General features: G+C 39.3%; 1 protein-coding gene across 1 annotated transcript; it reads left to right on the top strand.

Moving 5' to 3' along the window:
• The first annotated feature begins 228 nt into the window (after nucleotides 1-228).
• On the top strand, nucleotides 229-2,241 carry LOC136256495 (zinc finger MYM-type protein 2-like). Its single transcript, XM_066049470.1, has 2 exons — nucleotides 229-527; nucleotides 578-2,241. Exons 1-2 carry the CDS (start codon nucleotides 353-355, stop codon nucleotides 2,155-2,157), a joined length of 1,755 nt encoding a protein of 584 aa, XP_065905542.1. The 5' UTR covers nucleotides 229-352; the 3' UTR covers nucleotides 2,158-2,241.
• Nucleotides 2,242-16,335: the final 14,094 nt, after the last annotated feature.

The raw sequence follows: 16,335 nt of genomic DNA, 5'->3' as shown, positions 1-16,335 counted from the left end.
ATACAGATCTGTTAAAAGCTGTACAACATTCGCGCTGGGATTGTCTTTTGAGATCGTAATACTTAGACCAGTCTGTTGGTAAGTTAGAATGTCTAGCGTGATTGTATGCATGCTGCTTTCTGCGGGTCAGCCTCTTAGTATAGGTTAGGAACCTAGACTGAGGCTCTTCGTGGCTTTAGAAACCGAGCGAAACGAGGTTTCTAAAACACGAAAAGCCGAGGGCGTGGTTCCTAACCGACTTAGAACATGGCTTGGTTTATTAACATTGCAAAATGTATTTAAAACCTTGTGACGGTGATCTGCTTACGATTGTGGGTGTGATAAACGTTTTGAAATCGTAGTTATTTTCAAAATGGCGGGACAGTTGAAGTTCAAGCCGTTTCAACCTATGAAGCCTCCTCCAGGTTGGAAATGCCCTAAACGATTTAAACTTGGGTTGGGAGAACCTTGGGAAAGTGAATCTGAATCTAGCAGCGATGGTGAAACTGATGTTGAGGTGCGAACTTTTGTGAGCCAGCAGAATACAAGTAAGCATTCTGTTGCATGGTTATTAACTGTGAAAAGTTTAACTGCACAGGTGTTGAAGTCAAGAAGACGTCGATAATTCACTCACAAGTGGCTAAGGAACTGTTTCCTGACCACGTAGCCGACGACCTCCTTCTGCTTGCATCACAGCAGTTTGAGCGAGAGTTGAACAACTGTTCGTCTGTAGAATTTACTAAGGAAGAATTTCCCGACCAAGTTACTGATGACATTCTTCTTCTTGCATCACAGCAGTTCGAAGGTAAACAATCTCCGCTGCGTCACCTGACTGATGGTGGACCTCAACCAACATTGTTTGAGGAAGGTAATAAAAATGAAACTGTTAGCGAGACTAGTGGAGTGGTTAATAGAGGTAGTGTACGATATGGGTCACCAAAAACATCCAAGGAAGTTGAGGAAGCAAGGAAACGTGGAATACCAGTCAAAACACAAGACCATAACAAATGGGTGGGGAATATATGGCGTGAGTGGGTTCAATATCGTTGGCAGTGTTCACGTGTTGAGCCTGAGGAAAAGGAGCACAAGCTACTTGAGGATTTCTGTAAAATGTCGAAACAAGCTATGAATTTTTGGTTAGGGAAGTTCGTACTTGAAGTGAGGCGAAAAGATGGTAGGCCATACTCACCTGATACTCTTTATCAGATATGCTGTGCACTATTACGTTTGTTAAGAGAAGTAGATAGAGCCGATGTAAATATACTAGCCGATCCTATGTTTTGTCAGTTTCGTGCTACTTTAGATGCACGCATGAAAGAACTGAAATCTACTGGCAATTATCAAGTGAAAAAAGCTGAAATACTTACTGAGGAGCATGAAGATACTTTGTGGAAACAGGGGTTACTTGGAGATAAACATCCACAACAGCTACTAAACACATTGATATATTATATAGGTTTTTACTTTGCATTACGAAGTGGTGTGGAGTATAGAAGATTGAGGTATTATCCCTCACAGATCCAGCTGTTTGAACCTACTAATGGACGGGCTTATGTAATGTACACAGAAGACGTGTCTAAAGCAAATCAAGGAGGTCTTGTACACCGCAGGCGGGAGCAAAAGCAAGTGGTTCAGTATGCTAATGATGATAATCCAGAACGTTGTTTAGTCAGGCTCTACAAGTTATACATGTCAAAGTGTCCAGAAGATTGTCCAGATGGAGCACTTTATCTAAAGCCACTTGCTAAACCAAATGAACAATGTTGGTATCACAAAATACCTATTGGGCTGCATAATTCATTACAGCAGACTGTTCGCAGATTGTGTGTAGCAGCAGGAATTGAGGGAAAGTTTACCAACCACTCACTTCGCGCCACAAATGCAACCAGATTGTTTGAAGCCAAAGTAGATGAACAACTTATTATGCAAAGGATGGGGCACTCATCTAATGCTGTGAGGGCTTATAAGCGGGTTGGTGAGAAATTGCGGACTGTAACATCAGATGTGCTAAATGGTACTGTGACTACCACTAAGGATCAAGATTTGAAAGTATCACCAGATGAGAAGGTTAAGCAGCATGACAAGCTAGACAAGACTGAAAATCAAGAGAACATGGCTCCAGGGATTAACCTTGTTGGTGCAACTAATTGTACCATTAACATTAACTATCATCACTGATGTGTCATGTATGAATGGGCATGTTTGTCTACAGTGATTCTTGTACCTTTTTTAGCATTTTTTAACATTTTCATTAGAACCCACAATCACATCTAACACAACATGACCTAGGTTTTAAATACAAATTGAATACCCTTGCATAGTGAGCTTTATCAATTGTCTGCAGGTTTCTAATAAAGTTAGTTAGAAACCTCCTACCGGGTTTCTTAGTGATATTAGAAACCTCATTAAATATCAAAGATCAAAGCATACTATGCATGCCATGTTCTAAATATAGTTATTGATCCAAGGGTGCTTACATTTGGAAGAAATTAGTTTGGTTGGGACTGAATCCATACAGGTATTACAAATGGACAGAAATTCATTCCATAAAACATCAACAGGAGTCGAAGTTGAATAGTTATTGAGAAAGTCCTCACAAAGTGTTTGAATGTTGCTTCGGATAATGTTAAAGTCAGCTTGGGCCCACAGGTAGATCATTCTTTTAGATGGAGAGGAGAGGTTTGCCACAACGGATGAGACAACAAGAACTGCTTCATGATCACTGATACCATCTACAGTGTCACATGTCTCAACTAAAGAAGGTCTGTTGGTTATGAAAATGTCTAATATGTTTGGACCTCTAGTGGGTGTGTTGACTATTTGACTAAGTGCATTGTCATTAAGGAAATCAAGGAAGGAGTTGTTTAGAGTGACAGGATAAGAGTAACCGGTGGTGCAATTATTTACCCAGTTTATTGTCTCCTGCAATCCATAATGCAGAATTGGGGAATTTCATATGAATAGCTCTAAGTTGTCGACAGAGTTCTGCTAGGTAAGATTCGTCACTAGAAGGTGGTCTGTAAACTGAGCAAGCAATAAGTGATGATTGGTCTGCTAGTTGAATATGACAAGCCACTAACTCACAAGACAAGGCAGTGAGATGAATATCATGAGTAGCAAGGGTATCACGACAGGCAACAAAAACACCACCGTAGCCATCGGCTCGGTCTTGACGATAAACAACATAACCACTTGGAAAGACTTCAATGTTCTTTATACTAGATTTGAGCCATGATTCTGTACCGAAAATGACATCAGGAGAGTGAGTATTAATTATATTCTGAAAGGATTCTTTCTTGGAAACCAAAGATTGACAATTTAGTACCAGAGCAGTCAAAGGGTGGGATACATCACAATCAGTAGAAGTAAAATCAATTGGGGAAGGGGGTATGGGATTATCAGTGCGGAGGGGGTTTAAGTGTTCCTCCGCACTACTTTCCCATTTTTTATCATATAAACATTTTCTGACTTATTCATGTCAGCCAGTTGTTGCCTCAGTGCTTTGTGTTTCTTTTGTTCAAGTGGGGTGAGATCTGGTGTTATAAACAAGGAACGAATATTCGGTGGATTTGTGGTAGATCTGAGTTTGGTTTTGTTCTTTAAGACAGAAGCTCTTTCTTGAGTGGAACTGAGAGACACTTTCAAAAGTCTTGGCTTATCAGATCTTTTCCCTAGTCGGAAAGCATTGGTGATTGATACAGATAGGTTTGAAGTGCTGACAAACACTTTTTAATGTCATCCTGTTTTCTAGCAGTACCATCTGTGGCATTAGACTCTTCAAGGTTATGTATGATGATGTATGTCTGACGCTTCTCCTTTTCTTTTTGTTCTGCAACTAGGGAGGCTGCAATCTGAGCAACAGAATCCTCAGAGACTTGTAGAGGTGTTGGGGAAACTGGGTTGTTGGCAGGTGAGGAGTTGCCTGCTATTGCAGTTGTGATTTCTTTATGGTATCCACCAAGCTGTGATTCAATAATTTTAATTGCCTCAGAAAGTTTCTTCTCAGTGGATTGGACCTCTGAGAGCTTGGTTTCAACAGACTCTAGCCTTGAATCAACACATATCTGTTCTTCATAAAATTGAAGGGCCATAGGCACCTTCTCAAGGCAGGTTGAACAAAAGAACACAATGTTACCCACAATATTATTCAACATACTACTAAGATCAGAACTTATCTTGGCACAAGCACTGTGCTGACGACTCTCACACCAGCAGCATTCAAACACATCGTCAGTAGCCTTTTCTGAGCATACAATACAGTTCTCGGGGTTATTCTTCGATGGTGATTCAGTTCTAGGTCGCTTGAATCTGTTCGCAAACATGAATCCTCCAATTGACGCCCAGGGTAGAGCTGAAAAACAACACACAAAGCAACAGAAAGAGATAAATACTGCTGGCCTTTTAGGGTACCGTTAAAGTTGACACGGTACCACGTCGTTTAGGTTTGCCTTGAGGTTTGGTAGAGGGGATGTTTGACGACCGGCGAAAATGAGCTTCGTAATTTTCGCGATTTTTATTTTTATTTTATTTTTTTGGATTTTTGGTAGCTATACTTGTTTCTGCGCACGCCAAGCAAACTTATTACTAACAGTGCAACTAACCAGCTATCCATTAAGCACCTGTCTCCTCCGACGAAACTTGTAATTATTAACTGAGCTTTCGATAAACGGTTAGCAACGCCCCTTTTCACCCGTAACGAAGATGTTCGTGACGTAACCTACGTTCGCCCAATGAAATGTACGTGTTTTGTGACGTCACATTATTGCGTTTCCTATCCCTATTACTCTATTATCTATGACATCACTGAGACAGCTAATCTCACAATAAGTACTTCGTTACTAATGACAACCGACTAAAACCCACAATCAGTCCTTTAATTGTTTCTATCTTTCTTGGGGCTTTGTTTAATCACCGGCTGGAGGTCCATCGATAATTTGTAAGGGAAGTTTCAGCAATGGTAAGCTGCAGGCTTCATTTTGAGAAAGCGTTCCGTTCCGTAGTTTAGTCCATGATTCCGTTCCGTAAAATAGACTCCACCCTCTTTTCGCACACTTACAAAAACTGCTATAAAATGCGAACGCTATATCTGATTGCCTTGAAATTTGGCACACAGAAGGGGGTATAAAGCCGGCGCATCTTTGTACCAACTTTGGCTGAAATACGATAAACGGGCAAAGAGTTATGAGTGATTATTCACGAAAAATAACACCAATATGTTGTCACGCCTACAGGGTAAACCACATAGAGGAACTCACCTGATATCGGACGGGCTCCAATATCGGACGCTATTTCTCCTAAACTACAGTAAATATTCAAACATTCTGCACATCTCCAGGTAGGCCAATGCTTCATAAACTTGTGTACCAAGTTTCAGATCTCTCGGTTTGTTGGTCGCGGTACAGCAACCTTTTGAAGACCAGTCCGAATAATACGTAAAATCGGAAAAAACGCTCAATTCAAGGACAGCCATTGTTTGCAGATCATACTTGCATTAAATCAAAAGTCGCATACATTCAGATTGTAGGGCTACTCATGTACTTTCTAAATATGTATGGCTTATTTCATTTAAAGTATTGTACTGATGAGTTATAGACCAAAGAAAAGAGGCTGTTACTAGAGCAATAATCGCCATAGCTATTTTTGCTCAAAATCAGAAAAAAATAGTTTGAAAATGCATACAAGGTGGATGATTGTTTTCGATTATGTACTGAAAGTTGTTAAACACTAGTTCCTGCAAATCCAACACTATAAAGACATAAAATATTGCAGACTTGACTGCAGAAATAGCAAAATATGTAATATAGCTGTCAAACACTCTAACATAAAAAGTCAATCATTTCAGCTGTAATCCTAAAATTCTAAAACAAAATATAGATAGAACCACATTTTAAGTATATCAGCATTATGTAGAATTGATTTACACCACCTGTTTGCAAAAGATTGGTGACTGTTATATTAGGGTATTTGACTGCTCTATTAGAGGGTTTTGGTATTCCTGTTATACTTTAAGTCTGGGGGACAGTGAATTTATTAGAAAAGTTGTTTGACAACTTGTAAATGAATAATTGTATGCAATTATCCACTTTAAAATATTTTCAAAGCATTGATTACAATTTTGAGTTAGGGCGATTATTGCTCCAGTGACAGCCTCTTTTCTTTGGTCTATAACTCAACAGTACAATACTTTAAATGAAATAAACCATACATATTTAGAAAGCAAATGAGTAGCCCTACAATCTGAAGGTATGCAATTTTTGATTTAATGCAAGTGTGATCTGCAAACAATGGCTGTCCTTGAATTGAGCGTTTTTTCCGATTTTCCGTATAATTCGGACTTGTCTTCAAAAGACTGCTGTACCGAGACCAAGAACCCGAGAGATCTGAAACTTGGTACACAAGTTGATGAAGCATTGGCCTACTTGGAGATGTGCAGAATGTTTGAATGTTCATTGTAGTTTAGGAGAAATGGCGTCCGATATTGGAGCCCGTCCGATATTAGGTGAGCTACTCTATGGGAAGAAACTGAAAATGGGTGGGTGAATAGGTTAACTATTGAACCTCAAACCTTTTGTGGTATAAAAGAAATCGAGCTAAAAATCAGGAAGATACAACGAAAAAAACCAACAGTATGTAACAATTAAGCAATCGAGATTAGCTAATAAAAAACGACTGCTTGCCACGCCTACCAGATAAACCGCTTGGGGTAATGCTTTGAAAATCGCTGTATAGATGGAGTTATCATCTTAGAAAGGCTCTTCAATGGTGTAGAAGAATCAGACTTAAAGCCACGGAGTTATAACACGAAACCCTACTTGGTGTAGCAAGTGCGAGATCGAGATACTCTAATAGAGCAGTCATCTTAATAGAGCAGTCACCCTGAAGAGAATTCAAGAGATCAGCTAGAAACAAGTAACCTGTATAGAGATCAGCTACAAACAAGTCACCTGTAGAGAGATCAGCTACAAACAATTCACCCTGTAGAGAGATCAGCTAGAAGAATTTACCTTGTAGGGAGTTCATGCAACTATGGAAAGAGATAGTTCAGCTAGAAGAAATCACCTTGTAGAGTTCAGCTACAAAGAAACCACCATGTAGAGAGCTCAGCTACAAACAAATCTCCCTGTAGAGAGATCAGCTAGAAGAAGTTACCTTGTAGAGAGTTCAGCCACAAACAAATCACCCTGTAGAAAGATCAGCTAGAAGAAGTCACCATGTAGAGAGTTCAGCTACAAACTAGTGACCTTGTAGAGGCATCACCTAGAAGAAGTTGCCTTGTAGAGAGTTCAGCTACAAAGAAACCATTCTGTAAAGAGCTCAGCTGCAAACAAATTACCTGTACAGATTTCAGCTACAAAACAAATCACCCTGTAGAAAGATCAGCTAGAAGAAGTTAGCTTGTAGAGAGTTCAGTTACAAAGAAACCACCATATAGAGAATTCAGCTACAAACTAGTGACCCTGTAGAGATATCAGCTAGAAGAAGTTACCTTGTAGAGAGTTCAGCTACAAAGAAACTATTCTGTAAAGAGTTCAGGTGCAAACAAATCATCTATACAGAATTCAGCTACAAACAAGTCACTCCATAGAGAGATCAGCTAGAAGAAGTTATCTTGTAGATAGTTCAGCTACAAACAAATCACCCTGTAGAGAGATCAGCTAGAAGAAGTTACCTTGTAGATAGTTCAGCTACAAAGAAACCATCATGTAGAGAGTTCATCTGCAAACAAATCACCTGTAGAGAGCTCAGCTACAAACAAATCTCTCTGTAGAGAGATCAGCTAGAAGAAGTTTCTTTATAGAGAGTTCAGCTACAAACAAATCACCCCGTAGAAAGATCAGCTAGAAGAAGTCACCTTGTAGAGAGTTCAGTTACAAAGAAACCACCATGTAGAGAATTCAGCTACAAACTAGTGACCCTGTAGAGACATCAGGTAGAAGAAATTACCTTGTAGAGAGTTCAGCTACAAAGAAACCATTCTGTAAAGAGCTCAGCTGCAAACAAATCACCTATACAGAATTCAGCTACAAACAAATCACCCTGTAGAGAGATCAGCTAGAAGAAGTTATCTTGTTGATAATTCAGCTACAAACAAATCACCCTGTAGAGAGATCAGCTAGCAGAAGTTACCTTGTAGATAGATCAGCTACAAACAAACCACCCTGTAGAAAAATCAGCTACAAATAAATCACTCTGTAGAAAGATCAGCTAGAAGAAGTCATCTTGTAGAGTGGTCAGCTACAAAGAAACCACCATGTAGAGAGTTCAGCTACAAACAAATCGCCCTGTAGAAAAATCAGTTAGAAGAAGTTACCTTGTAGAGAGTTCAGCTACAAAGAAACCATTCTGTAAAGAGCTCACCTGCAAACAAATCACCTGTACAGAATTTAGCTATAAACAAATCACCCTGTAGAGAGATCAGCTAGAAGAAATTACCTTGTAGAGAGTTCATCTATAAAGAAACCACCATGTAGAGAGTTCAGCTGCAAAGAAATCACCCTGTAGAAAATTCAGCCACAAACAAATTGCCCTGTAGAAAGATCAGTTAGAAGAAGTTACCTTGTAGAGAGTTCAGCTACAAAGAAACCATTCTGTAAAGAGTACAGCTGCAAACAAATCACCTGTACAGAATTCAGCTACAAACTAATCACCTTGTAGAGAGATCAGCTAGAAGAAGTTACCTTGTAGACAGTTCAGCTACAAACAAATCACCGTGTAGAGAGATCAGCTAGAAGAAGTTATCTTGTAGATCTATCAGCTACAAATAATTCACCCTGTAGAGAGAGCAGCAGAAGAAGTCACCTTGTAGAATGTTCAGTTACAAAGAAATCACCATGGAGAGTTCTGTACTAAATATATGTATTATATTATAATTTTTACATTTACTGATAAAATCAGAAATATTTAAAGTATTTAAAATCTGCTTCATCTCTTCTTCCTGTGGTAAAGAAAAAAGGATAGGTTAAAAAGTCCCAAAGCCGGCCATAGGCCAGCTTTGGGGTATGCAAATACAAAGAGAAGTGAAATCTAATCCAAAACAGCCAAGCTGTAAAAAAAGAGTGCGGCCCTCAAAAAGGCTATGGTGAAAAAAGATATGAAATCCAAGGTGGTGGCCAAGAAATGGCTGTGATGGTAGGTTAATGGTAAAATTTTAATAACGCAATTCAGGTGAATTTTACCTAACCAATACTGCCTCATTGTTGTCAGGGGAAATTGAGACTGTTTTTTGGGTGATATTCATTCGTGGGCCACGCCTACTCCTTTGTGGTCCCTACTGATTCCTGATATAAAGAATTGATTGTGGGTTTTAGTATCCAAATTTGGTAAAAATAGTATTGGTAGCACAGTTCTTCAATTTTTGGCAAGCAAAGATTATACTAATTTTGGCAAAATCGCTTTTTGGAAATTCCTAAAGTTGCTAATTTTGGTAATCCGATAACTTGCCAATATTGGCAATATTGACCTGAGGTTAGGGTTCTAAGTTTTATTTAGAGACCTAGTCACGTGAAACTGTTATGGTAAATTCAACAACACTTCAAAGAGTTTTCTATGTCACTGATGTAATTAGTGGTTGCATGGTCAGTGAGATTTGGGTTTTTACTTTCATCAGCCATACCAGCACTTGACTAAGGTTAGGCCACTCCAAATAAATTCTCTGTTTCCCGTCCTGGACTCAGGCATATTTGCATGCGGGCGGGCGGTCCATTTCCATTATTTCATTATAAGATTGGCTAGCTATTCAACCCATTATTTGCCTAGCACAGCCAAAAAGGCTGCATAAAAACATGCTTAAGCTTGTTCCTTCCTTTGTAAGTTGCAAAAATAACTCAAACGTGAAATTTGTGCTGACTTGATAGCACTGCTGACACGTGAGCTGACACTGTTTTTACTGAGCCTATCAGTATGCAAGAATAACCGGAAAATAATGGAAGAATACGGAATAATGGAATATTTAGAGCTGGCAGTAACCAGATGCGGGCGGTGGACGGGAAACAGAGAATCTATTTGGAGTGGCCTTAGTTAGCCATCAAGCCACACAAGCCAGCTGCTCGATGCATATTACAGTTACCCCAACAATGTTCCATATTCACAACTAGCTAGCAATCAGTTTGCGGTCATCTGCTTGTCAGCACTGTTGCCATTAGACCATCAACACAGCTGTGCTATTGCACCTGTTTGTAACTTTTGTCACTTTGTGGCCAGTTGCAATACAGCTTGTTGTTGTGTGGCCAGTTGTAATAAAACTTGTCACTTCATGGCCAATAATTAAGCTTGTCACTTTGTGGCCAGTTGTAATAAAGCTTGTCGCTTCGTGGCCAGTTGTAATTTAGCTTGTCACTTCATGGCCAGTTGTAATAAAGCTTGTCGCTTCGTGGCCAGCTTGTATTAGCTAGTAAACAAGCCTTGGAACTAATAACAGCTGCTAAAACAACACTAACCTGGCCACTAAGCTGGCGGTACATGCAAACATGCTGTAAAGGACCTTACCTAGCGTGACTCTGTGCTTCTTTTATCAGTGCTGGTAATAGTTGCTTTCTAAATAGGTTAGATACCCACTGTCATTTTTTAGTAGGTTGAAACCCTCATGCTTGGTTTGGCACCTCGGCGGGCATTAATTAGTGCCACACCTCGGTGACCAAACTGCGCCCTCAGGTTGTCAACCCTACTAAAAAACCTCCAGTGGGTATCTAACATACACTTAGTGGGCAGAGGAGGAAGTCACTACAGAGCATTCATGGTTTCTTTCCTAGGCTGTAGAAATGAGTTATCACCTATCAACCAAGTGGTAGTTTTTAGTTAACCTCCCACCAAAGGGACAGGTAAACAGCAACCTTTAGGCTCTCTCCTTGTGCTTTCATCTAGACCAAACTTCATTATGGTCAATGGACTACAATTGTCTGGACAACAAAGGTGGTGCCCAATTAATAGGTCCAGATAAGAGAGGTTCCACTGTGCATGGTACTAACATATCTTACTTTTCATCCTGCAAAATATAATAATTCTAGCTGACTATTTTAAACATAATGGGCTTAACAGGTGATGTGATTAAACAGGTTGCCCTTCATATTCATGCCATTCAGAGCGGATGCTACAGCACATGTACATCATTCAAAGATGATCCCATATGTATGCATATGTGATGCACTAGCAACTGTGGATTGTGTTCTTTCTCCTCAAGTTGTCATCTCAACAGAGTACTGATGCCCGCAGTAGTTTGTCAATTAATTTTCTTAGACAAACATCCAGGACTTTGTCCTTTTGGCATTAGACCCATTGGATTGTGACCAAGGATCAGCAAAGTTTTCGATGTTTGCAAAGGAAGATACGTACTTGTATTATGGCACCATGAAACTGTGGTAGGGTGTCTAGATTCAGTGGAATGGAATGGTAAATAATAGGTTATGCCTGGTGATCACCTCTTTGTAAGGGGTGTATCCATTCACTGGACTGGATTACTGGACTCTCATGAAGTTTACTCAAACACATTTCCAACCACTAAACATGATGAATACCAGGGTTCTTAGTGTCTTGTCTTGAATTTTAGAGGTATATACAACTATACAGGCATAGTCTAGTTGTACCAATCTATTTGATGGGATATTGTACAGTAGTTTAAACATTTTCTGCTTGTGTATGCTACATGTAATTTTTAAGTTACAATGATGGAGCCTTACATTATCTGCCTGTTAGGTAGTGTGTTTATTGGATAGCATTTCTCTGGCTAACTAAACACTGCGCACTTGTTGCTATTTACAAGTATTGAGGAGCTATAGTGAATACACAGACTGCTGAAAGGCTAGACAATGCAGGTGTAAAGCTGACTGAATTTATGTCATCGTGTGCAAGGCTAGAGAAGACGGACAGAAGCATTAGTAGTGTTAATAGTGCACAGTGCTTGCATCATTGGTAGCAGTAGGTAAGAACTACACTGAGGTTTTAATGCAGTTTTTTTTCATGAATTTTATGTCATCTGTGCAAGTTCTATGTCTTGTGGTAAATGTTGTTGATTTCTAAAATACTTCTGTGGTTACATTTGGCTGTAAAAGAACAGCAACAACAGCAAACTTGAGCCCAGTAGTCCAGTCCAGTGAATGGACACACCTTCTTTGTAAGACCACCTACCAGCAAAGACTATGTTTATAAAGAGCATTATTTTTTAATGTCTGCTATCTTGTTTGGAGTATATCTCCATAAGATGGTCTTATTAATCTACTTGTACATTGATAAGTCAAATGTGATACGTATGCATCTGATTTACCAAGAACCCCCATGCAAAAATCAGCTTGACTGTACAAAAAAGAACATGTCTATGAAAGTAAAATTAACTGGTAACTGATGTAGGGTGCAGCCAAGAAATGAATTTTAATATAACTAGACAGTGCGATAGTACTGTATGGTAGGGACCACAAAGGAGTAGGCATGGCCCATGAAAAAACATCACCCAAAAGCCAATCTTGTTTTTCCCAGACGATGATGAGGCAGTATTGGTTAAGTAAAACTAAGCACAAACAAACTTTCAGATCAACACGAAATGCTTTCAACAAGTTGCTATGGAATTTAAAAAAATATATATAAATATAATAAACGTAATTTTCTATTGACTGCTTGACTGACTGACTGATGCCTTCAGACAAGAATAACTCGATAACGGCTAAGGATACAGGCTTGATTTTTTCACTGTTCGACATTGCTTTGGCCTGAGAGATGCGTTTTGGTATACCGCAGTACGTACAATGCATTCTTCATGGACTTACCAGTGTCCTCCTTTGTGTCCCATTCATCTTGGCTGACAGCGAAAGGTGTCGTTTCAGTTGTAATGTTGTGTGTGTTTTATTAAATTTTTGTAGTGTTCTTTCATGGCTGACACCTTGTACAGGCTTTGCCTTTTGTGTGTGCCTTCCATTGTGTCAAATCAAGGCACACGGTAGTGTGTCATGTGGCCCAAGAAGCTGGCGCGCCACACTGTGAGTATATTAACAGGAAGAAAATGTGATTTTCACACCTTTGTAGCTCCGTGATCCCTTATCCGATTGAAACTAAATGTGTTACAGAAGTTCTGGCTAGGTAGGGGAGTCCACATTCCAAATTTGAAGAGAATTGCTCCAGCCATTTCCAAAATACGAGCGGCCAAAGTTTGGATTTTTTTCTTCGTTTTTTCTTCTACTTCTGTTTCTTCTTTTCATAAACTCTGCAAAATCTGCTATAAAACACAAATACATACTCCAATCAGGCTGAAATTTGGTATACTTAAAGGGCGAATCTCAGTACCAAGTGTGGTATGAATCCGATGAACATTCACGGAGTTATGACCGATTATTTGCATAAAATAAGGTCGAAGGTCTGTCACGCCCACAGGATAAACCTCTTGAAGGAATCAGCTGAAAATTGCTATGTAGATGGAGTAACTATCATAGGAGTGCCTATCATAGGAGTGCCTATCATAGGAGTGCCTTTTTGTGATTTGAAAAGAATCGAGATACGACACAAAACCCAACCTGTGTCACAATTACGCGATCGATGTTTATTAATAACAAAACTATTAGTTTTCACGCCTACCAGGAAAACCACTTAGAGCAATGAGCTGAAAATTGGTATGTAGCTGGAATAATTATCATAGAAAGTCCTTGCAGTAGTACAAAAGAATCGGATTAGAAACCAGTGAGTTATGATTCAAAATCCAACTACGTGTAGCAAATGCGAGATCGAGATACTCTAATAGAACAGTCACCCTAATAAAGCATTTAGCTACGTCAAGAGTAAATAATGGGAAGAGTTTACTCTTGGCTACATTTATAACTTACTCCATTATAGAATTATTGCATTGCAAGTTATTCTGTAGGGAGTTCAGCTACAAACAGTTAATCTTATAGACAATTCAGCTACAAGCAAGTCACCCTGTAGAGAGTTCAGCTACAAATATGTCACTGTAGAGATTCAGAACATTTTAAAGTCACAATGAAGAGAATTCAGCTATAAACAAGTCACCCTGTAGAGAGTTCAGCTACAACAAGTCACTCTGTAGAGAATTCAGCTACATACAAGTCACTGTGTAGAGAGTTCAGCTATAAATACAACTACCCAATAGAAAATTCAAACAAATTAGCTACCCTATAGAGATCAGCTACAAACAAGTTACTTTATACAATGTTCAGCTACAAGTAAGTCACTCTGTAGAGAATTCAGCTACAAATAAGTCACTCTGTAGTACAAACAAGTCACTGCGTAGAGAGTTCAGCAACCAATCAAAATACCACCCTGTAAAGAGTTCAAACAAGTTATAACTCTATAGAGAGATCAGCTAGAAACAATAGAGAGCTCAGCTACAAACTTAACAGATTACACTGTAGAGCGTTCAGCTTGAAACAAGTCACTGTCACCCTGTAGAGAGATCAGCTAGAAACAAGTCATCCAGTAGAAAGATCAGCTAGAAAACATCGCCTTGTAGAGAGTTCAGGTACAAACAAATAACCCTGCAGATAGTTCAGCTACAAACAAATCACCCTGTAGAGAGATCAGCTAGAAACGAGTCACACTGTAGAGAAATCAGCTAGAAGAAGTTACCTTGTAGAGAGTTCAGCTACAAACAAACCATCATGTAGAATGTTCAGCTGCAAACAAATCACCCTGTAGAGAGCTCAGCTACAAACGCTTCACTCTGTAGAGAGTTCAGCTAGAGGAAGTCACCTTGTAGAGAATTCAGCTAAAAAGAAACCACGATAGTTCAGCTGCAAATAAATCATCCTATAGAGAGTTCAGCTATGAACAGATCACCCTGCAGAGTTCAGATAGAAAGAAGTCACCCTGCAGAGAGATCAGCTAGAAACAAGTCATCCTGTAGAGAGACCAGCTAGAAGAAGTTGCTTTGTATGTGGAGAGTTTAGCTACAAAAAAAAATCACTCTGTAGAGAGATCAGCTAGAAGAAGTTACCTTGTAGAGAGTTCAGCTACAAAGAAACCATCATGTAGTAGAGAGTTCAGCTGCAAACAAATCACCCTGTAGAAAGTTCAGCTACGAACAGATCATCCTGTAGAGAAATCAGGTAGAAGGATCACCTTGTAGAGAGCTCAGCTGCAAACAAATCACCCTGCAGATAGTCAGTGTTAGGAGTAACGCGCTACATAAGTAACGCGTTACGTAATATTATTACTTTTGTGGTAACTAAGTAATATAACGAAATACGCTATAAAAACGGGTAACATAACTCAAGCTACTTTACTTACAAATGTAACGCGTTACCTAAGTAATATAGTTACTGTAACGAGTCTAATATTACGTAATGTTATTGCTACAAGTAACGAAGTTACTAATCTCGTTAGTTATCCTCTGAGTAACGCCTAGCCACAACGAAGTAACGAAGCCTACTGAATGAAGCTTATTCACCAGCTTCTTACTTATAACCAAGATTTGCACATTGTCCAACAATGTAATCATGTCACGTGATAAAGTGGTAGTTTCACACGTGACACCTTAAGGCTGTGGATACAAAGTAATATAATATGTAATATTATTATAGTTACTTTATTTTATGGGTAATATGTAACTGTAACTAAATAGTTCAGTTGCAAGTAATATGTAATATGTAACTAGTTACTTTTACAAAGTAACTTGCCCAACACTGCAGATAGTTCAGCTACAAACAAGTCACCCTGTATAGAGATTAGCTAGAGGAAGTTACCTTGTAGAGAGTTCAGCTACAAAGAAACCACCATGTAGATAGTTCAGCTACAAACAAATCACCCTGTAGAGAGATCAGCTAGAAGCAGGGGCGGATCCAGGGGGTTAAAACGGTTCCATGGAACCCCCCTTTTGAAAGAGCCTCTCTTACTCAAGATGCTCTAATAGAGCAGTCAAATCGAGATACTCTAATAGAGCAGTCACAGTAGTCTTTAGAGGAGCAGTGTAGCAAGCTATGTATCTATAGTTATAAATCAGGAAATATAGTTGGTGAGGGCATCTATGGTGAGGGGAAGCTATTGTCAGCAGGTGATGACATTTTTTTTTTGTTATTGCTGGTCTTCAACTTACAGCTAGGCTGAAGTTGCAGTTCCAAAGTGGAACCCCTTTTTAAAAGTCTGCATGGATCCGCCCCTGAAAAGGATCACCTTGTACAGAGTTCAGCTGCAACAAATCACCCTGTAGAGAGCTCAGCTAGAAGAAGTCACCTTGTAGAGAGTTCCGCTACAAGGAAACCATCATGTAGAGAGTTCAGCTGCAACCAAATCACCCTGTAGAGAGTTCAGCTAGAAACAAATCATCCTGTAGAGAGATTAACTAGAAACAAGTCACCCTGTAGAGAGATCAGCTAAAAGAAGTAACCTTGTAGAGAGTTCAGCTACAAAGAAACCACCATGTAGAGA

This window comes from Dysidea avara, chromosome 5 (assembly GCF_963678975.1).
Source record: "Dysidea avara chromosome 5, odDysAvar1.4, whole genome shotgun sequence".
NCBI classification, from domain to species: Eukaryota; Metazoa; Porifera; class Demospongiae; order Dictyoceratida; family Dysideidae; genus Dysidea; species Dysidea avara.
This window is presented reverse-complemented; position numbering and strand designations above follow the sequence as displayed.